The following is a 22,429-nucleotide window of genomic DNA, read 5'->3' as shown; positions in this document are numbered from 1 at the left end:
GGGATTCACAGCCCCAAACCTTCTCTCGATGTAGATGCTTAAATTAATCCTTTCAACAGGAAACACATGTAAAAGAAGGATCAAAGAGATCATATGCATCTCATCCAAGAGTTGAGCAATGACAGAAGGATATGGAAAAGTACAGTGCTTGCAGACCAGGCTGTTAGCTCTGCTGGGACATGACAGGACACTCAACCACTTCCAAGAAAAAAAACCCTCCATTTTACGCAAAACAACAGCCTCCTCATTCCTACAGAGGTGTCCTGAACACCAGTTTCAGAGTAAGAAGGAGGGGATTTCTGGATGGGAAAAGTGCTTCAGGAAAGAAAGGTTGTAGAGTGCAGGAAGGAATTTCAGAGGTAGTTTTGTATTAGACTTAGCCTAACCAACCTTTTGCCAGGAGAAGCTGCAGCTCAAAGTGTTTGGCAACATATGAATACCTAGAGAGCCTCCCCCTTCCCACACAGAGGTTGGAAGTATCATGTTGGCCTTCTTGTAATACCTTTCCACAGTCCAAACTGTAGAGTCAGTTTTAGCCTTTCTGTGCTTTTCTCACCCAAGAGAGATGTAAAGTTTCCATATGTTCTCAGAAAAGAAGGCAGCCATTCATCAAATCACAAAAAAATGTGAGCCTTCCTGGGAACAGAGGTAAAAGGATGCCAGACAGATGTTACATTTTCATCAGCTATGTATCTTGAGCTACAGGTAGCCATGACACAGCTGTCAATAGGCATGAGGGCAGTCAGTTTTTTGGCTTGTTCTGGCATTTATGCTAGACGAGGGGAGAGAGGGAGCTTAGTAACAACTGGACATCACCTCTGTGAGATCTCTCCATACATTCAGCAAGTGGCTTCTACCAATTCACACCGCATTCACCTGCTTGCTAACGCTCACTAACCTTAGCTAACAAGGGCTTCCATCACCAAAAGGCCTTAAATACAAACCCAATGGAAACAACACAATAGAACTTAGGGTCTAAGCACTGCCATGTGTAGTATACTGTTTTGTGAAAGTATGCTGTGATGGCTCGATGACAGACATGCAGATGTATAACTGTATGCTAAGATATGTGGTTTCTGTTTCTCTGGTATCTAAAGTGAAGCACTGTTAATTTAGACCTGAAAATTAACCTTAAATATTATGCAACCACTTGTAAAAGCATTGCAAAATATATAATATCCATTCCTCTAGGATTTTAGATTAAAATAACTTGACAGCATCTGATGTTTAAAGAAAAAGACAGATTCAGCTTTACACAATCCTATTTCAAAATACAAGCGTAAAAATAATATTAACTGCTTTAGAGGCTTACTTCATAGGGCTCTTTTTTTTCCTTTTCCATAATTATCAAGATAATTTGTTATACTGAAAGAAGGTAATACTTCTGGGGTATATCTTCATTATTTTTCAGCAAATAATTCAGAAGCAGATAACACAGGTAAAGCATTAGTTTCCATAAGATTTTCATTAATTCAGCTATATTAGTTTCATAAAATCCATAAGAAATAGCTTTATGATAGTATAAAAGAATGAGAAAGGAATTTTCCCCCATTCATTATGGTGAGTATGAAATCCCAGAAGGCAACTCTTTCCTCCCACTGCTCTAAAATAGTGCCCTCACCAGGTGTTTTGATCTCTGCCATTCAGCTCCCTCTTAGATTGTACTGTCATTAGAAAGATTTTTATATTATTTTAAACATACTTCGTTATCTTTTATCATTGCTGTTACTGGGCAGTTCACATGTAACACTGGCTGATTCAGGTCTTCTGAATTCAACACACAGCCCCTCCCCCATACACACACTTTTGTTTCCTTTTGTTTTGACCAACACTAATGACTTCGGCGCTCTTAAGTGCAGATCACCTAGAGTGATCACCCTGACCCGTAGCTTGTTGGTCATAGATAGACATTGCATTTATTGTTGTGCGGGTACCAAATGTTCTTTCCTCACTGTTACCTCCTACTTAAGCCCCAGCGAAGCATGGGTGCTGCTAGGTAAGTATAAATGACTAATGCCCGCTGGGGAGGAATGGAAGTAGAGCATAATGCAAAAACCAGGCTCCTTCCTCTTGGCTGGGGAAATACCCCCCAAAACAGAGGCACCTCTGCACAAAGAAACAAACATGGACACCCGCAGAGGGACTTTGTTGTGATACTCAAGTACTGCAAGAAAGGTACCCTCTGGGAGACACCTCAATGTTAGGCAGTTTTATGGACAGGAGGCAGCTTCTGACTGAGACCTGCAACAGACAGCACAGTCTATCTGGGATGCTGTGGCCAGCAAGTAGGAAGTATCAAAGAGAATTTGTCTCTTGCACAAGTTTAGGTAATGTAAGCATTGAGGCAATTTTTTTTCTTGAAAAGAGCACTACAAAGAAAAGCCTGAAAGCTTTTTTTTTTGCTTTTTTTTACCCCCTCTTTTCCCCACCCCCCCTTCCTGCTCTCGGCAGTGGATGAACGGGAGTGTGTAGAGAAGCTATATCGCAAGGTGCGGCCTTTCTCTTCACAAAAGCAATCAATCGCTTCTCCATAGTACTGAGGCTCAGTAGTATTAAAGGAAAATCCTCATTAGGAATCCGTCCCAGTGCCTTGCTGGCCCAATTTCTTCCTGTAAGCTTATTGACCTGGATTTGAATCTAAACCTGTCTTCTTCTTCAGCAGCCCATGAGGGTACAAACTCTAGCTACTGGAGAAGACGACACTGCTATTTTGTATAGAGTAATGTAAGGGAGGACTTCAAGAGCAACTCAAGTAAGAGCCCTGGGATGAAATGGGCTGAGGGCAAAGGCTCTGTGCCACAGAGATCCTGAAAGAGAAACACAAAGATTGCCCAAAGTCACCCACAGGTTGAGCACCTCATCTCAGTTTCTCCTCTTCCACCCAGAGAGTCCTCTCTCACCCCATCCAATCCCATTCTCCTCTTCTATTGTCTGGACCCATCTTACTCTTCCACTGATCCCGCATGGAAGTGCCAGTGCTGCCAAGACCAAACAATAAATAGTGAAGACTTGGTCTAATTCTGTTACAGATTTTTTTTTTTTTACTAGTTTGTTCTTATGGGCTTCTAGATTTTGCATTTGTGGTCTAGTTTCAGGCACAGTGACAGAGGATATCTACCACCCAGAAAACTCCATACATTGCTAAGTGGAGTGTTTTACTGAAAGCTGCACGCACAGATTTCCCATAGACCCACCTCTTTCACTTTCTGAACAAAATCCTAGCCACCACTTAAAAACTGCCATTTCTGAGTAGCCTTCAGGAAGTATCAGGATGATTTTACTAATTATATTCCAGGCAAATCAGATTTCTCATGCAATTTACTACATGCAACCTCAGTGGGAAAACACATCCAATTTACAACTATGACTGGAAAGAACACTCTGGAGAGAACTAATCTGAGATTCCTAGAACTTCTCACTCTTAAGCTACACATGCATTCTTGGCATAGGCTGGTTGGTCCCTGAGGAAAGGCAACTGAAACATGTTTTGCAGGAAACATCTTAAAAATGGACAGTGCAGCCATTCAGGAAGCCAGTGGAAGCTGGCATAGTAAAACAGGTTGAATGATAGTCAAGAAATTGCCTGAGTAATGTTTCTACAGACATGACATGTGAGGGATCAACATGGACACATTATATCTATCATTCTTCAGTCTAGCCTCCTTCAAGCCAGATTTGGATGTACTAGTAAAACTAACGGATGACTTTTCTTCTTAGTGAGATGGCATCTTTTGGAGCAGGAAGTTTGTTTCTTTTGTAAGAGATAAAGTCATGGTTTTATTGGTAATTCTAAGGAAATAACCTGAAGATAATTTTTATTGCACTTGATAGACCTTACAGGTTGCTCAGCATTTTTTTTTTTTTTTTGCACAAAAGAGGAAGGCTTTAGTTATGGACCTGGGGCTATAATGTCTCTGGTTTATAAATGACTTTAAATACTCAGTCAAGGAACTCTAATACCAGCGGCACACATAAGTCTTTGTGCTTAAGCACTGAGTGTGGTTTCCAGTGTTGGCCATATTATGATCCATCAGATGACCTCTGAGTTGTAGTATTTCATTATTAGTATTAATTATTATTAGCAGCACAGTTCTACAATTGGTTATTTGGTTCAATTAAATACGGAAGCCTTGGTCCATGGATGAATAGGTTTTCTGTTCCTCATTTAGCTCTTCTGGCACTAGACATTATGTCTTGTTTTGTCCAAGATTCATTTGGCTGGCTACACAAGTTTTGCATGGCTGTATCACATCTTTTTTCACAGTCTATCAAGACATCAACTCTTATTTTTTTTTTGACTTGTTGTTCTTTTTTTGGTCATTCTAATTAGACATTAATTTCACCCAATTTGTATTGTATCAGCGCTAAAATCTGCTATCATTACTCTAGACTTAAAGAGAACTACTCTAAAACCTTCTGAGTGTAAATATCATCAGAGTTCATGTTTTATTTTCGGGCTTTTAATGTAAAATTCTCCTTTCAAGTCTCTTTAAAGTCTGCTTGAATGAGCTGTGTATTACCAGTGGCTTTCCCATCTGTCTCAATTTAGTCTCTTTGACAAATTCCAATCTGGCCTGAGGAAAAATCAGAGTACTGAAACCACTCCACATTAGATTATTAGGTATATTTTATTAACAGTGTCTCTTTACTTAAAAAATCTTGACACTCCTTAACTCCCCTGCCAGCAATGTCTTGCGGAGCCCTACGTCTTAGACTCACACATTCTGAATGACTTCTTGCCCCTCTCTCTCCATTCCCTCCCATCTTCTGACTTTTCACTACGTACAAAAGTGAGGGTTTCCTTTTTAACCCTTTCATAATCTCGCTGGAAATAATCTACAGTCTGTACAGCATGCAGGCTCCACATGACTTCTTTCACTATCAAACTGCCTAACCCTTACCCACCATGAAAATGCACTGAGAATTTAACAGATTTTATAGACACACTAGTTTTGGCCCTTGGCCTGTCCCAAGAGATTTTACTTTAAATGCATGTGTTAACTATTGCAACTTAAAAATCTCACAAAACCAAATCCAGAGAGGAAAAACTCTCACAAATGTAGCTTGCATTCTGCCACTACTCTTTTATCAGGATATTGCAGATTTTGTGCCTATGGTTTAACCTCTTATATTTTTCAAATTCCTATACGGAATGTGTTACAAAAATGGTGAGCCCAGCCATACTTTGGGTTTCGCAGGTCATTTGTTGGACTGGGATTTTCTTTCTTGTCCGTGGTTTTTTTTTTCCCCAAACTTTTGTATTACCTCCCCCCTCCCCTATGCCTCCCCAGTCCTTTTTTCAGGAAATTTAATTACAGAACTGCCTATTCCCAAGTAAATAGAAGGCTGCACTAGGCAAACAATAAAGATCTCTGTTTAAAAGTAATTGTTGGCTATGCTTGACAAACCTTGAGGGAATAGGAGAGAAAATACAGGCTGCTGCCCGGAATTTCTTGTTTTACTAGAAATTAGTTTGAAGCTAAGAATTTTGAGTAGTCTTGCCCAAATCTACCATCTACAAATCCATTCCAAGTTAGCGGGGGGGAAAAATCACCTGTTTCTACATATCAGTTAATTCATCAGATGTGCAGTCCTAACAGATCCTGAACATGCACAAACCCTGCAGTGCTAGTTGCTCAGCAAATCACAGCACCAACTGCCTGATACCCCTGCAGCACGTGCTGCCCGATTTACCGTCAGGCAAGAATTTGTATCATACTTTTCTCAAACTGGGCTTGTCATCCTGTCTGGGAACTGTTCTCTTCCACAAGTACCCCAAATGTCAGTCATTTAAAATAAAATAAAACAAACAAACAAACCCCACCAAACCCCAAACACATATCATGAGCATACTGCTTTCTAACTGCACGAAGGGAAGTAATGCATTAAGGAGCGTTAGCTCTAACAAGTCACATATATATTTTTGAAAGGTGAAATGACCCTTTTTGGGCTGAGTTGGCCTTCACGTCTCACAGATGGTCAGTGGATTGTTTCATGCCATTACTGGGCAACAGAATGCCAGCTGAACCCACCCTTGTGGCAGGGTGCCTTGGCATCACTTGGTATTATAGGTGTAGTGACATGATAACCATCTCAGTAGTAACCCGGGAGTCGCAGAATTTAAATCAATCTCAAAATTGCTATATATGAATTATATTAGAAAGTTAAGGACAAATTATCATTTTTTATTTCAACTACTAACCAATAAATGTAAAAAAATACCAACAACAAAACAAAAATAAACCCCTTCATCCCCCACATTAAAGCAATAGGTTTTGTAACATTCAAAACAGTGGAAACTATTTACTGTATATTACTATTAGTGGAGAAAAGCAAATTTAATTTAAAATCATTTTTTCAAACTCCCTCAGTTGATGCCAGATAACTCCAGCTTAAACAAATATAAAAAACTCATTTTAAATGGAGAATAATACAGACAGAGCTCAATTATTGAGATATTAAGGGCAACATTCAATTTGAGATACATTTAAGCATCTTTGCCTCCTGGAGATTTTTACATGACAAGGCTTTAGATAAACATGATTTTGCAAACAGCAACTATCATATCTGATCACATAACCTCTGTAGTGAAGCAGTATGTCAGCAAATATTTCTGATTATTTAAAATATTAAATAACTGTAATTTACTAGGCAGGTCTTCCTCAGAACAATCACAATTTTTTTCAAGAATTAATACCCACATACAAAAAAGCATTTAGATGATCTGTTACAAATCTTGGAATAAAAAAAAAATAATCACCTCTCTCTGTGATAAAGCCCAGTTTAAATACATTCTGGGACAGACTGGCAGTGGAGGATCTGCCTTTCTATGACACTCAGCTTGCAGGGGGGAAACTGCAGCAGCCAAGGACATATAGGGTAGAAATCACCTCACCTAACTATCTAGACATTTGATGCCTAATTTAAGCTGATCATCTGGGGTCCCTCTACAGGTAATGGAGATAAGCATTCCCAGAGGGAGATTCATCCTGCTTGTCTTAGGCACATCTCTTTTAGATGCTTGTAGATGGATAAAGTCAAGAAAGATCAGCCTCACTGACAGCCTGATAATCTGTCTTAAACGATACACAATTTCCAAATTCAATAAAATTAAGCCAGAACTGAGATAATGTCTTTGTTTCATCATTTAGCCTTTAATTCTCCCTCCGACCCAACTTTTTCTTCCGTTCCTCCCACGAACATCAACTTTCTCTGGCACTTTATTTTTCTTACGCTGGACTATGTTTTCCTGGAACCTGGGGAACTGCAACCAACATCAACATGTTGCTGCTCTACCAGCTACAAACCCATTTACATGCATGTGCTCTAAAATCGCAGTAATGTTCTGAACAGATAGATGGGAGTATTGATAGCGATTGTGCTTTCTGGGTCTACTCTACCACTTTCAAACGTGTAAAAATCTGTGGCAACATTAAGGCAGTCAAGGTGTATAGATGAATGCTAAAACATATTTACTATTCAAAGAAGATGGCTTAAATCAAACAAGGAAAAATAAGGAAGAAATACCATTAGGGCCCTCACTTTTGCATGTGGGATCCCAGGTCACCACGCACGCTTTGAGGCCTCTGTGCTTCAGAACATTGACTGAACAAGTCCTAAAGGTGAAGCCTGGCCTCAAGTCTCCTGCAGCTAGGGTTAGTGGGTTCTCAGCAATACCAGCATTGCTGCATCGCACCTTTAAACACCGAGCCCTCAGAAACAATAGCCGAGATTTATGAGGAAGCAGGTGTCTGAATTTAAGCCCCCTAAATTCACAGCTGGGTGCCTAAAGCAGCAGCAAAACTGACAAGCACCCTGTGCAGCTGCCCACAGATGCTCACCCCAGTACCGAGGCACTTAGCATTTGTTTCTACACAAAACGGATGTTTATTAATTAAGGGTGTTCCAACGGCTACTCAAAGTGCCTTGGCCGAGTGCTTGTTTGCACTAATTTCAATATCGGGCATGCAGTCTACTCTGCGTCTTACTTCTACAGTGTTTCTAGAAAATTAATTTTAATAGTTAAAAAACCATCTTGAGCTGCATACATGAAAATAACTCCATTTCTACTGAATGACAATCTAATATGAAATAAGAATATTCACCTTTTTTTCTTACTCTGCCCAAATCCAGGCAATAAATTAGGCTTCTCAGCATGACTGTAAAGTGCTGTGAATTGTATAAACAATCATATATGGACACTGAAAAATAACCCTTATGCACATTGCATTATAGTTCCAAAAATATATTTACAGTCTATTACAAAGATTACAAATGGAAGTGTCTATGTAACGGGATTATGCTAGTTAAAAGCTTTTTACAGATTTTCTTCAACAAAGGCAGGGGGGACAAAAAAATTAGTATAACCAAACTGATTTTTCTAATGAAACAAATAAATAAAATGACAAATATAACACTGTACAGTGATCTAAAAGGGGGGAGAAAAAAGGAGGGGAGAAATGATGCATTTAAGTTTTTGATAACTATCTTTGGTCCTAAATGTGGGAAAACACATTATGTAGCACTGAATATACATGTTTGTTTGTGATGCTCTGCAAGTAAAATAGAAAAATATAGTGCATTTTCAATGTATTCAGAGCTCACTACACATAAACGTGTGTACAAAACAAGACAGTATAAATAAAATTTACAAGTTTTACAAAGGAACATTTACAGGGTTTTTCTTTTGTTTTTATTTTTTTTGTGTGGATGCCCACATTATCAAACAAGACCAATTTATGACTGATCCCTGGGATCTTTCTCTATCAAAATCAATAGAAGCAGCCCAATTCTCTTTGGAAGTACAGCATTTCATTGCTGGGGTAGTTCACAATTTTCAGATTTCTTTTAAAGCTTTTCTCTCTGGTTCATATACATTCCTGCAATATCCGTAAAGACCTCGTTCATTATTGCTTACGGTAGTTAAATGTTTTAATCAAACAAAATTCATATATAGGTGTGTAAAAAGATATTCCATTCAGCAACTATTCTTGCATCTGTGTTCCTGATGAGCGAGTTGTGTCTGTGCGAGCACACATATGCATGTTTCTTCAGAGCAGCAAAAGCTTGTAAAAAACCTGAAAATTTTGAACTGCCCCTTGCCTCATGCTCTACAGTTCTCATATAAAATCTATGTCCTTATTCTGACAGCTGGACTGCATACAGCTTAAACTCATACAAAATATATGCCAGCTATTTCTCTCAGATTTGCTAATGCAGAGTATTGAAAAAAAATGTGGTGTGCTCAGATTAAATGGTTTAGATAACACTGGAGAACTGCATCCATGTTCTGAGACACGCCTACAATCACTTGTCCATTCAATGCAGTGTCCCAGCAAGTTTACAGTTGAAGATCTATGTCTTAGAGTATATCTCACTTTAACTCTAGTCCATTAAAATCATCTTGCAAACAATTTGCTAAAAGTGCCTAGAACTACTTAGGGGTCATTATTGCTTTTCCTTTTTTTTTTTTTTTTTTTTTTTCCTCTTTTATTTTCTTTTAAAAGATAGTATATGTGTAACCTTAAAAAATTCTTTAAAAAATATCAGAGCTCTTGGCAACTTGCATTTTCCTGACTCCCTGCCAATTAGCTAGCCATGTCAATACGGTACTGATTTAACAAAAGTAAATGGCACAAAAGGATACCAAAGTTTGGACAGATATACATTGCTTGGTCATGCTTCTTAAATCTCTAGAAACTCAAATAATCCTTCAGAGGTACCCAGTGTAGTAATGTGTCATAGAATTAGCACTAAAAAGGTCCAAAGATATAAACATCATACTAAAAGAAAGTCTTTATGAAGAATAAACACAAATGATTAAAAAAAGATTCAGAAATCACAGATTTAAGGAAAATATTTTGTTGAATTCAACAATAATATCATGATTTTATCTGACAAATATATTCTTTTTTAAATTTTTATGTACATTTAAAAAGTCTATTAGATAAAAAGGAGGTTAGAGAGCTCAAGGTGTTTGTATGTTTATTCAGGTAGTACTTTGTTTATTGTCACTGCTGTTTTCCTTGCCACCACTGGTGGATCCTAATTCCCTTTTCATAAATTCTGGTGGCACTTAGGAGTTCAAGTCTGTAGGTGCTTCTTGTAGCTCTTCTATTCACTGCAGGAAGGACCCAGGAAATCAAGTGTCTTCTAGCAGCACTTCATATATACTGAAGGCCAGTGCTGTTCTCTCAGTCTGTCACCTCCCTCATAAGGGAGAAATGTCTATCACACTTGGATGCCAGTGCCGTGTAAATGTAGCATTTGTGCTCTCATAGTCTGAATGCTGCTCATGATTTTCTTTTGATGACCAACCAACGTGATCCCTAAACTCATCACATCCCTGGGGAAGATAAATGCGTACATTGTTAATTTTTCAACTTAGACTGCTATTGTATGGTATTCAACTGTGAGTCAAAGCTACGTAGTGGTCTGGGCTACAGGTTTCTAACATTGAAGCTATACTGGAACCTCAGCTCAGTACTATGAAGTTCATATAGGCACTGCTCAACTTCTCAGCAAGGAGTGCAATTATATGGCAAATGTCATGTAATTACACTGCATGTGTCTCCACATCTGAGAATGAGGCCAGTAAGTTTTGCGCTATGATAATCTTTTGTTGGGGTTTTTAAGGACAACCGAAGAAAGAGACACTTCTCTTGTAAAATACCTTGGGTGGCTTTCAGGACAAAGTTAGGTACAAAACCAAGACTTTGGGAATCACATTCTGCTTCCTAAAGAGATGCCAGGAGAAACCCTTTGCATAGTGGCCCGTTCCCATCATGCAAATGAAAAAGGAGCAGCCGGTTCAGTTCCACTGCTACTAGTGCTACTGACCTAGTAGAAGCTTGTGGGCTCTGATGACATTCCCAAGCTATAGGCTGAGACCTCTAGTGATACCAGGCAGATAACAGTAGGGTTGCAAACTTGAGAATATTCTTTTTAGAAACTTGTTTAGAAACCCACTGCCCTCTATAAGAGGAATTACATGTGTTTGGCAGCCATCAGAACAAGAATATTGTTTGCAGGGTGCCAAGAAGACCTGTTTAAGATGGCAGTACCAATACAGGCCATGCTTGCCTTCAGAAAATTGTTTTGCTTCTATAGACTTTTATCTTGATGCAAAGTCATTTCTTGCAGGACACAGGCAACCCCCAGCCAATTCGAAGAAAATTCCACATCTTCCTAGTACGTGTCTGGAAAAAGGTCAGGTAGTGGAGGCAAAAGTGGTTATTTTCCTATAAATACATACTTCAAAATGGGCCACATTCTTCCTCAGATTCTAGCCATTTGGTGTTTTTTTAATTGGCCTCAAAAGCAGGGAAAGAAGTGATGCTACACATAGGTAGCAGGGCATTTGCCCTTTCATGGGATGCTCTAATATAACACCATCAGCTGCTAAACCAGCTGGCTTAATCCCAAGTACCATGTTTGTACTCAGGATAAAGTTTTAGAGTTGAACATTGTGTATTATTTTACCTAGAAATTCCCTAAATGCACGTTAAACATGTCCAGTACTAACTTACTCAATAGTCATCCTGGCAACTGATTCAAGAGAGTTGTAGCCTGCTGCTGTGAAATTATCCTTATATCTTTCCATCTTAATAGCTTGTAACCATTCGCCTACGGAGCAGAAAGTGGTAAAATCGGGAGTGTTCTGGTCCAGAAGAGGGCTAATTGGTCTACGGAGAAGGAAAAAGGAAAGTAAGTTGTTTCCAAAGAGAGTAAAACATCAGGGAGTATTTAGCAAGGTGAGAGTCAAATAAGTTTGGGGTACTAAAAATGTCAAGAGTAGAAAGTAATAGGCCTTTATACACAGCTTAGGTTATTCTGTGAGTAGCTTTTGACTGCTCTGTAGCTCACAACATATACTTCCTAAGCTTATTCACGTAAAAGATGAAAAGTCAGAGTGAGCAAAATCTGCCTAGTGGACTATTGTTACTAACAGAAAATCAACCTTATTACCTAGCGTGACAGCAGCTGCAACTAAAGTTGCTGAGTAAAAAAAAGATGCTATTCTTTTAAGCATCTTGGAAAATATAGTAGTATCTATTCCCATTATTCAATTGGATGGGACAAAACAAAGACAAGGAAAGAGCAGAGACACAAAGTAAGTTGCTTAAGGTCACACAGGAAATCAGGCAGTAGAAGAACTGGGAGTAGAGTACAGGCCAGTTGATTCCCTAGTGTAGTGATCTAGCTAACTGATCAAAAGATTACCACAATCAAATAATTCACCTGAAATTTATGAAGAAGCCATTAAAATCTACACCATGAAATACAATGAGATGCAATCACTGAAAGGAGTTAAAAGCCAGAAAATGAAAGGTAAAAATCTAGAGTGTAGCATGTCAAAGTACATTGGCCAAGAATGAGTACGATTAATTACTATTTCTACTGTAGCAGTTCTTAGGGCAAGGGATACATCATATAAAACTACAGTAACTCATGATCCTTGCCCTCCAGACTTCACAACTTTAAGAAATAAGGAAAACAAAGACTGCTAGTGGTGAAAGTGTGGAAAGCGTGATGAGCAGGCAGTAGTTTACTGAGAAATGTGTTAGTTCCAAGTTATTTACTTTATTTTGGTTATTTTTTTAAGAAAGTCCTTTTTGGCTTTGTTCAGCATGGTAAAAAAAGAAGGGCAAATGAGGGAAGGGAAGAACAGGGAACAGAAGGAAGGAGGAACTGTGAGACACACATGGAGTAAGTGTGAACTGGGAGCAGCCACCAAGCAGAACATCCAGAACCCAGCCACATGCACCATCATAAGAACACACACTAGAGCTTTTCTTACCTGCTACAGGTTCCCAGTGGGGTTTTCAAGCTGTTTGGGTTTCTAATCATTTTGTCCAGAATACCAACTATCTGCTCAAACTTCGGCCTTTCACCACGTTCCTTCTGCCAACAATCTAGCATCAGCTGGTGCAGTCCTGCTGGGCAATCCATGGGTGCTGGCAAACGATAGCCTTCTTCGATTGCTTTTATAACCTAGTAGCCAACATAGTTAATTTTTCATCAAGGGATATTTAAACATATATATTGCTACTCAGTACAATAAATAATAAAAAAAAATAAACCCCCAGAAAATCAATAAACTAAAATTTTCCATCAGTGTTGCAAAAATATGACTGTTGTTTTGACACTAGCCTTCCTGTTTTCAAATAATTTCCCTGACTTTATCTTTGGCCTTCTTACACATATTCTTCTATATGTGCAGAGCGCAGCTGTATTACCTAGTCAGGTGAGCAGTGGGGAACAACAATTAAATTCACCGAGAGAGCAAAAGATAGATTGATAAATGGAGTTATTTCAGACAGCATTATTACTTGCCCCAAGGCTTTTGTGAAAGAGTGTGTGGTAGAACCAACTGTCTCGTAAATGGATAGGGATCTATGCATGCACATATAAAATACAAAAAGCCTGAAGATACTACAAAAGGATCCAAGAAAAATGTTTAGCAGACAGAAATTGTTAGGGGGAAAAATGTTGTATTCTATGTCTAGCCATGTTATATTAATGATAAAGTAGCAGGAATGTGCCACGTGAGAGAGGAAGACCTGGCTGAATGGTATTTTAATATATCACCTAAAGAGAAAATTAGTTTTAATAAGAGATGCTGTTAGATGATGATGTGATTGGAGCAGAACATAAATGTCTGAACCAAGAATTACACCCACCCAATTGACTTCCTTAGCCAAGTCTATTTGGATTTAAGCAAAAAATAAAAATGGGTAAAGTAAAATCACAGGAAACTGCTGTAAACCTTGAGGGCAGGATAAGAAAGCACATCAGGAAGCAAGGCAGATAAGAAAGGCTTGCGAAAAAGGGCCAAAACACCATTCATGGGGGATTTCAAGCACACTGACATTGACTGACATAGCAGTATTAGAATTGCTAAGGAAGGGTGCTTGCTCCTGAAGGGTAGTGCATAGGACTGTCTTCTTCCTCAGTTTGTACAGAAAGCAAGATCATAAGCTGTTCTGGATGTAGCCCTGGGAAGTAGATCTGGTATAATAAATAAAGTTGATGAATATCCGGGTTTAGTGAAAATAAACTCAGATGGAAAATATTCCATAGGTTGTATGAGAAAATGTAAAAACAGTGGACTGCAAAGCAGACAAAACTGCAAAGAATACAAAATGACCTTCAAAAAGCTGGCTGCAGTCCATAATTGTATCAAAACATTTTGCAGAAAGTAAGTGTTGTGAACAGAGAAGACATAGCCCGGTGGTAGGGCACTTACTGCAGGTTTACGTCACAGAATGTCCTTCCAATCTCATGGAAGTTGCTCCATCTCTTTGGGCCTTGGCTTTCTATCTGAACATTTAGAATAGACAATACTGTCCTACAACTCAAAAATGATGGAGAAATATTAAATTCCTGCAGCAACAGCCACACTTTGAAGAATGAGTGTGATGACCGTTTAGAGACAGTGAAGCTATCTGTCAGAGAAGGTGAGGATAGAGGTTTTATGCAGAACAGGGCCATTAGAAAAACAGGACTATATAGGAAAGAATATATTGAAAGTAAAATGTAAGATCTTTTAGAGCAGTATTAAGAGGGAAAACAAAAGAATGGCTCCTTATGCTTGAAGCAGCCGTGGAACAAAAGTGACAAATAAGCTACAGTGTGTATAGGACAACTGGTATGCTATGCAAAGTAACGCAGGAATTTCTGACCTAGAAGGTAAAAGGTATTAAACGCTTTGTGCATACTACATATGATTTACTACAAACAAAGCTTAAGAGGTCAGAAGGAAGAGACCACCAATAAGGAGTGAAAAAGTATCTGAAAGCAACAGCAAAACCACCACCAAAATATCTATGACCGTTAGAACTGGCAAGCCATGTAGGTAAGACTAAATCCAAGAGTGTACACAATAGTGAAAACATGAATGAAAGGATCATGAACAGGACCTTTTCACATTCACTACAATCTTCAGAGAAACCTGAAGAGAGGTTAGGATCAAGATGGTGATATTATTTTTCAAAAGTTTTTGAGGATACTGCAGAATCAGCTTTTTTGATGTGTATTCTGAGCAAGAAGGATGTAACTGGGAAATATAAAATAATGAGCTAGCTAGAGATGGGTGGAACTGCTGAGAATATCTAAAACACTGGAAAAACATTGTGAAATATAGACTAGGAAAGGTTTGGGGGTTTGGGTTTTTGTTTGTTTGTTTGTTTAAGTTTATACAAAACTTGGGCACAGGTGTCTAATCTGCTAAGAAAGGTGGAGGTGGGGTTCCAAAAAATCAGTACTCTGAGATAATGAAACAGATGCAGGATTTATTTTTTTTTTTTTTAAATAAGCAAGGCTACAAGGAGAACACAGCTGGAGTTCTTACTAATAGAACTGATTTATATTATTTACACTTCCCATAATTTGTTTTCCAATTTCTGCTTTTGCTGCAAAAAGAAAAGGTGACACTGCTCTGTTAAGAGTCAAGTATGCTTTTATCATAATCAGGCTATCTGAGGATGTAAAGTAGATGAGAAGAGGGCCAGGTCGGTTCACCATATATACTGGTTGCCAACGAAGAACTATTAAATAAGAGTAATTGGATCAGACAACATAATGTTATCACTCTGCTTCTTGTTATATAATAATATTAAATAATAATAATAATGGTAATAAATCCAGGTGTAGGTAAAAGAAAAAATATGTAAGCCTAAGCTCTTGCCCCTTTCTGAAAAGCTGATGTGCACTAGGGTCAATAACTGAACGAGGGTAAGAACCAGCAAACACTGGAAGTCTAATAGGAGAACAGGGTAAAGCGCAGCAGTTTGAGGGCTACTGTTACCAGCAAGGGTTAAACTGAGGGGAGCCCACTGTTCAGGGAGGTTGAGGGAACGCTGTGTATCTGTGCTCTACCCGCAGTGCCTCTGTGGGGAGCTTCTAGGATGAGTGTTCTTCTGGTGTACCCTAGTTCCAGGCTGCTGCTAAAGGGAGGACTTTTGCTTAAAAAGATACCTCAACACAAATTTGTACCCTCCATCAGTTTAAAACAATGACTTAAAAGAAGAGGGGCAGAATGAAAGAAATGCCATCTAAAGACCTGAAGTCAGGGAGACATATTTTTTAGGAGATCTAATCTGGTCTATGACTATACCCACATCCAATTTTAGGCAAAATGATACACGTCAGATATATAAACTGCCTGAGTATATATGCAAAATTTAAATAAACATATTTAGCATTTTTCATTCCAGCTAAATACTCCCATTGGTAACTGTGAAGGAGAATAACTAACTAATCATAAGATTTTTCTAAATTTTTTGCATCATAAATTGATCTAGGGGATTGGTAGGATGTGCGCATGTTTTGGAAGGACACGTTTGAAGATCACAGCATACAAGAATATTTGACATTATTTTACCAAGCAATTGATTAACCTTTTAACTATGTGCTACTGAAGATTATCACGTAAGATTCTAAAAAGAAATGAAACTGCAAGAAGTGGTAATTTTTTTGTTTTATGAAAAAGGTTCAGTCATGCACTTTACTTCCAGTTTCCAATGGAGGGCATATTTTTCAAAATCCAACAAGAAACATGAAAATACCAAAATTTCTCCCATATTTAAAAGTTTTTCCTTATTGTTCCCTGAAAGATAGGTAAGGTTTGCCTTTGAGGCATCATATATTTCTGTCAGACTTCTTTTATGTTTGAATCTAGTACAGAAGGAAGGTGTCAAAAGAAATGAAACTCTACTGGGTGTCTAGGGAATGTAAATATTTCTCTTTCTCTGCCCCAAGGACTTGTTTGCCCATATTTTGACAGTCCATGAAATCTTTGACACTGAGACCTGTCAAATATTAACAACTTTGCACTGTGCCAAACTGACTCATCATTTACACTTTTATCTTTTTTTTTCCAACTTTGATGTCGATCATTCGATCAAAAAATAAAATAATAAAAAAACCCACACTCAAGCCCCTGACCTGAAGAACTTTAAATGAGACACTTTCTGACATCTTTCTCACCTGCATGGCTTTTTGCTGTGTACCTTCTATACTAATAGATACTCTTGTCAGAAATCAAGATTAACACCCATCTGTTCTATTACTGCTGACCTGTTGCTCTGGGTCATATTTTATGCAAACAAGGATATTGTTAAATCAGCATAATTAACTTGAAAATGCCGAAGTAGGTCATTACCTGCCACTCAGAGTTTTAACAACTTTTTTCAACTGATTAAACATTGCTCTGAGGTTCAGAAACCTCAGATTTATTTTTTATTGGAAAAAAATATAATTCTTTCTATGCTTAAGTGTAATAAAGTGAAGAGCACATAGTATTATTTTTGATTTTCCAATTTTACTTGATAGTCGAGAGAGAGACCTACAACATCCCAATGATGGAAGAACAATCTAGAGATGTAGGTAAAAAGTGAAAGCTTTATAGCTTTTTCATTTTGTGAGAACCCTAAGGTATTCTGATAAATCTTATTTCTAAACCAACATTTTATGTATGTATAGTGAAACACATATGTATGTGTTTACAATATGTCATTTTTGTTTTACTAACACATGCTCAGACACACACACACACAAGCTCACAAACAGACAAAGTATAACCTACATCTTGATTTGACATGTCCCAGTAAGGCCGTTCTCCGTAAGACATTACTTCCCACATAACAATTCCATAACTCCACACATCGCTGGCTGATGTAAACTTGCGGTACTGGATAGCTTCTGGAGCTGTCCATCTCACTGGAATTTTTCCACCCTATGACCAAAAAAAAAAAAAAAGAAAAAAAAAAAAGAAAAGAAGAAGAAAATTTTCATTTTTCTTCACAAAATTTCCATACAATCTTCCATAGAGTACATTGACAATTATTTCCATCAACATCAAAAGCAGCACTTATATCATCTACTATAGCTGATCGATTGCAGAACTTTCAGAGCAGTCTGTGGAAGTTTAGGCTCTTAAAACACTTGGACCATAGAAACTTAGATACCTGTCTAAGCTAAGTTGGCTGCATTTCTCTGTAAGTGCTTCTCTCTCCATTGATTTTAAGGGGCTGCTTAGATGTCTGATTTACAGTAGTCATTTAACTCCTGGCTGGCTGAAGCTAGGTGACGGGAACCTCATCCTGTGCATATAAATCCCGCTGACTTGTCATACAGCTCCTCTGAAATCGTGGTCTGACATTTTTAAACCAGGATCCCACTTAGAGCCCAGTGGCAGGAGTGACAGCCGTGAATGCTGGTGCAGTTTCCTGATCCGTGCGCCTGTTGGAGCAGATTCCAGGGGCCCCTCCTTCCCTCAGCATGAGAAAACAAGCACAGCAGGCCTCACGGGCGGGAAAGTGGAGCTGGCTCAACAAAAGAATAAAGAGCATAGTGTGCCCAATGAATGCTTATTTAAGAAAAGCGTCCCACCCAAAAGCAAGGGAAAACACAGGAGTTGAGCTTTGTCACAGTCTAGCCTCAAGCTAGTCAACATTTTGGTGAGATAAAACCTAGTCTGAAAAATAGTAATAGCTTACAAGTATTTTAATTGACTCATAGTAAATGAGATGATTAAAATTTTTAGGGGTAAAACCTCTGTATTTTTTCAAACAGAAAATCATGAGGAAGGGAATAATGAGATACCATGCAAAATTTTTAGATTTTATTAAGTAAAAATGTATGTTCTTGTGAAAATATCAGTCCCTAATTAGAGCTAGATTCCGGCAGAAACTCTTTTCCTTTTCACTGATTAACATTTCTCAAGCAATGAACGTATTTCTCTTATTTATACTCTCCAGAAGATACACTTCTTAATAACCACATCTCAAAGCTATGAAAACCCATTGATTTCTCTTACAGTAGTAGTGTAGACAGCCTCTGGATCATCTTCTATAACTCTGGAAAGGCCAAAGTCTGACACTTTACAAACAAGGTTGCTGTTGACAAGAATATTGCGTGCTGCAAGATCCCTGTGTACATATCCCATATCGGCCAAATATCTCATTCCAGCAGCAATTCCTCTCAACATTCCCACCAGCTGAATGACTGTAAATTGCCCGTCATGTTTCTGGAGGGAAGAAAGGAGCAGCAATTCTTGTTAGTATAGCTGAGAAGAGAAATAACAGTTAGTTTCACAACTTTAGCTTTCTACTTATTTACTACTTCTGTGGCAATTCATCCTGGGGCGAAGAAACTCACTTCATACACAAGTTTTATTTTCTTCAGAGATAAAAAAGTACATCCCGTTAAGAAACGTGTAAGTAGCTAATGTACTAGAAGGAACAAAACTTGCTAATCATAAATTTCTGGCTAAGTCCTGGCAAGACTTTTGTAAGAGAGATCACTTGATGCACAGCTCTTTATAGTTTGCCTATATGCTCTTAATCTCTCAGCATAATTATGTGTATCAAAATAAGAACTACCTCCTTTTGGAACACTAGCTACTGAAAATGTTATGCATAGCTTGGAATTTATCAATCGATCATAATCTTTCTGTTCTCTACACAGTGTTTATACATCATCTCTGTACACCTGGTAAGGAGTCAGAATGGGCCCGTCCAGAACACACACTCAAAAAATGCTAAATTGCTGTGAACTTGCATTTCTTTTTCCTTTGTTCTTCTCTTAAATACAACCATAATTCAATTAGGGATTCTTGTGTGCTGATTTCCACCATGTTGATACAATAAAATTCTGCTCCCAAAACGCAGAAGACTGGGCTTCAGGTATCAGCGGTTTTTACTTCAGCTGGTGGCAATAATAAAACCCACCATGTCTATGCCACATTAAATGACTCCAATTCCTACAATGTTCCCATGCGATTCTGTCTGATCCTCTCATTTCGGAAATAACGTAGAGAACTGCTAGTATTCATCAAGCTCCATTTTAGCCTGAAAATAATATTAATTATATGAATATCATGCATGCATACATATATGTGCACATATATAAACCCATGTTTTTAAAAGTGACAATACATAATATATACATCACTTAAAATATGTCTATATATGTTTTCATTTTGGTACTCACCCTAAGAAATGCATCTAAGGCCCCATTCTCCATGTATTCTATTACAATCATGACTGGTTTCCCTAGGGAAAAAAATAAAACCAAAAAAAGACCGATTTTGTTTGAAAAAACTGTAACATAAATGGAGTGCCTTTTTTTGATAAAACACACGTTATTCCTTTGAAGGACTGAACCATTGAGACAATGAGTATTTCTGAGGCCTCCAGCACTGTTACTGAGCTCTAATAAGTCCATAAATATCTGCATGGAACATGGTCTTGATTCACAAAATTAAACCATACAAATCAAAATGTCAGTGTGTTCTCCTAACTCATGCTGTGTGAACGGGACTCTGCAATAATGACACTTCAGATAATATGAAAGGACATAAGAAACCTTATCTCTCTGCATGGTCTTTGAGGCTAAATGAAACTAGAAAAATAATATATTTCGAAGTACTTCATCTTTTAATCAGGCGTGCATCTTAATTTTTTCCTCAGGTTGTAGCACAACACAATATTGTTTTAGTTAGTTACGCATCAGGAGAAAATCCATTAGGAGTGTGCAGCCTGTTTATAATTTGAATCTTTGACCATGAATAAGCTAACGTAATTTCTGCCATTATGTTGTTATTTGACTGATAGATCAAGCTGCTGCTTACCTCTGGTAACGACCCCTTCTAAGTGAACAACGTTGGGGTGGTCAAACTGCCCCATGATGCTTGCTTCGCACAGGAAATCTCTCCTTTGCTTTTCAGTGTAGCCAACTTTCAGAGTTTTTATGGCTACCGCAACATCTCTCTTGCCAGGAAGCTTTAGACGCCCACTGCACACTTCACCGAACTCTCCTAAAATGAAGTAAATCGATGCTGAGTTACTCCGACTATAATATCAATATTCTCTTTATGCCTTGATGCAACTAGCTGCCTAAGTGTGTGTTTAAATTTAACATGGGAATGTTCACATTTGAAATGGGTTACTTAGGAATGCAGACAGGCACGTGCTTTAAATTAATTGCTGACTATGTACCTTGCAGAGTAAAACGCTTCACGTTAAGCCATGTTACTTGAATCTTTTAGAAGACTTGTTAGTAATTTGTTACATTTTTTCAAAAATAGAAAATAAAAATGAAGCGGCTTCCATAAGAAAATACTATTATAGACTTAGTAATACCATTTCTAAGTGAAAACGTCTTTCTGTTCTACATGGTTTCCTTGCTATCTTTAGATCTGATGGTTTTTTTTCTTTCAAAAGGCAGCTCTTTCATAGCTGCCTTTAATTTAACATCGTTACAGTGTTAAATGAAGCACTACCTTCAAGCAGCTTAATTTACTTTCCAGATTATGAAATGATAGGTGTGACTTAAAATAATTCTGTTACATTAAACAAACCCAATCAAATGCTGGAAGTTTGTAAAAGGTTCTAAACCAGCAGACAATTGGAACCTGAAGAAGCATGTGAGAAAAAATGGCCAAATAGCCAGCAAGAATACTTTAAAAAAAAGCCTTAACAACCTTAATTTGGGAGAGAAGTAACTGGACTCCATTGGACAGGAAAGAGGATGGAAGCATGCAAGGCGTGGAGATGAATGGCAGTACAGCTACGTCACTATTATTAGAGATTGTAAAAGATTTAAGGATTGTCCCTTGCCTCACAGCCATGTCACAAGAAAGAGAAAGACAGACCCCCTAATCTGTAACCAGGAAGAAAAATCTTTTGGGATATATAGGAGAAAAGGGTAGTAATATATTGGATACAGAGGAGCATCTCTTCAAAAAGAGAAAGATTCATTTTTTATTTAATTTAACAATCTGGTACTTTGCACCAGAAATATATAAAATATTTAACAATCTGGTACTTTGCAGATCTATCTGGACTATGGAAGTTATAGATCCATCCCTCCTCCAAATCACATCAAATCTGAAATTTATTTCCTGCATGCCTGTGGAGTGCCTTCACATCAAGCTGTTGAGTATACACGAGTATGCAGACACACCTAAATCCAAGACATGTTTTAGGGTGAGTGCTGAAAAAACTGATTGAATTAGGAAAGACTAACACAGAGAGTTTGATTAGAGAATCCCTTTGGGACACACACTGAGGGCCTGATAAACCTGGTGGGATCAGGACTTCAGTGCTCATACACACAGGCAAGGTATCTGGCTAGCAGTGGAGAGAGGTATGCTTGGAAACGGGGCTCAGTGCCTGAAGAGGTAGATGCTGAGGTGTCCTAACAGATGAGTTCTGAGAAATCTTGTTTAGGGTCCCATCTTCGTTCTAACACTACTGCTTTCCTGTCACCCTCAACAGCAGAGCTTAGAGAAAGAAAAAAGCAGTACCTAGGCCTCAGCTTCACAGTTCTCCAACCAGAAGTGTAGAACTTGGACCGAACCTTAATATTTCCAATCGACTTGCTCGGTCAAATCTTCCCTCAGCGTGGCTCATTTTATGAGTCT

The 22,429-nt window shown here is 38.2% G+C and overlaps 1 protein-coding gene across 7 annotated transcripts in view; it reads right to left on the bottom strand.

Moving 5' to 3' along the window:
- EPHA7 (EPH receptor A7) overlaps window positions 1-22,429 on the bottom strand; it is a 170,421-nt gene that overhangs the window by 5,983 nt on the left and 142,009 nt on the right. For 4 of the 7 annotated variants that reach the window (XM_056343939.1, XM_056343934.1, XM_056343935.1 and 1 more), the window contains exons 11-17: window positions 20,636-20,821; window positions 19,996-20,057; window positions 18,821-19,030; window positions 17,588-17,737; window positions 12,800-12,993; window positions 11,529-11,684; window positions 6,172-10,345 (exon numbers count right to left, since the gene is read on the bottom strand). In XM_056343939.1, coding sequence (XP_056199914.1) covers window positions 10,231-10,345; window positions 11,529-11,684; window positions 12,800-12,993; window positions 17,588-17,737; window positions 18,821-19,030; window positions 19,996-20,057; window positions 20,636-20,821 — 1,073 coding nt within the window. In that variant the 3' untranslated portion in view covers window positions 6,172-10,230. Of the gene's footprint in view, window positions 1-6,171; window positions 10,346-11,528; window positions 11,685-12,799; window positions 12,994-17,587; window positions 17,738-18,820; window positions 19,031-19,995; window positions 20,058-20,635; window positions 20,822-22,429 lie in introns of those variants that run through there. The other 3 variants (XM_056343940.1, XM_056343938.1, XM_056343936.1) reach the window with 3 other exon arrangements.

The sequence above is a fragment of the Falco biarmicus genome, chromosome 6, assembly GCF_023638135.1.
Source record: "Falco biarmicus isolate bFalBia1 chromosome 6, bFalBia1.pri, whole genome shotgun sequence".
Classification (NCBI taxonomy): Eukaryota; Metazoa; Chordata; class Aves; order Falconiformes; family Falconidae; genus Falco; species Falco biarmicus.
Note: the sequence above shows the minus strand (reverse complement) of the source record. Positions and strands in the feature narration are given on the sequence as shown.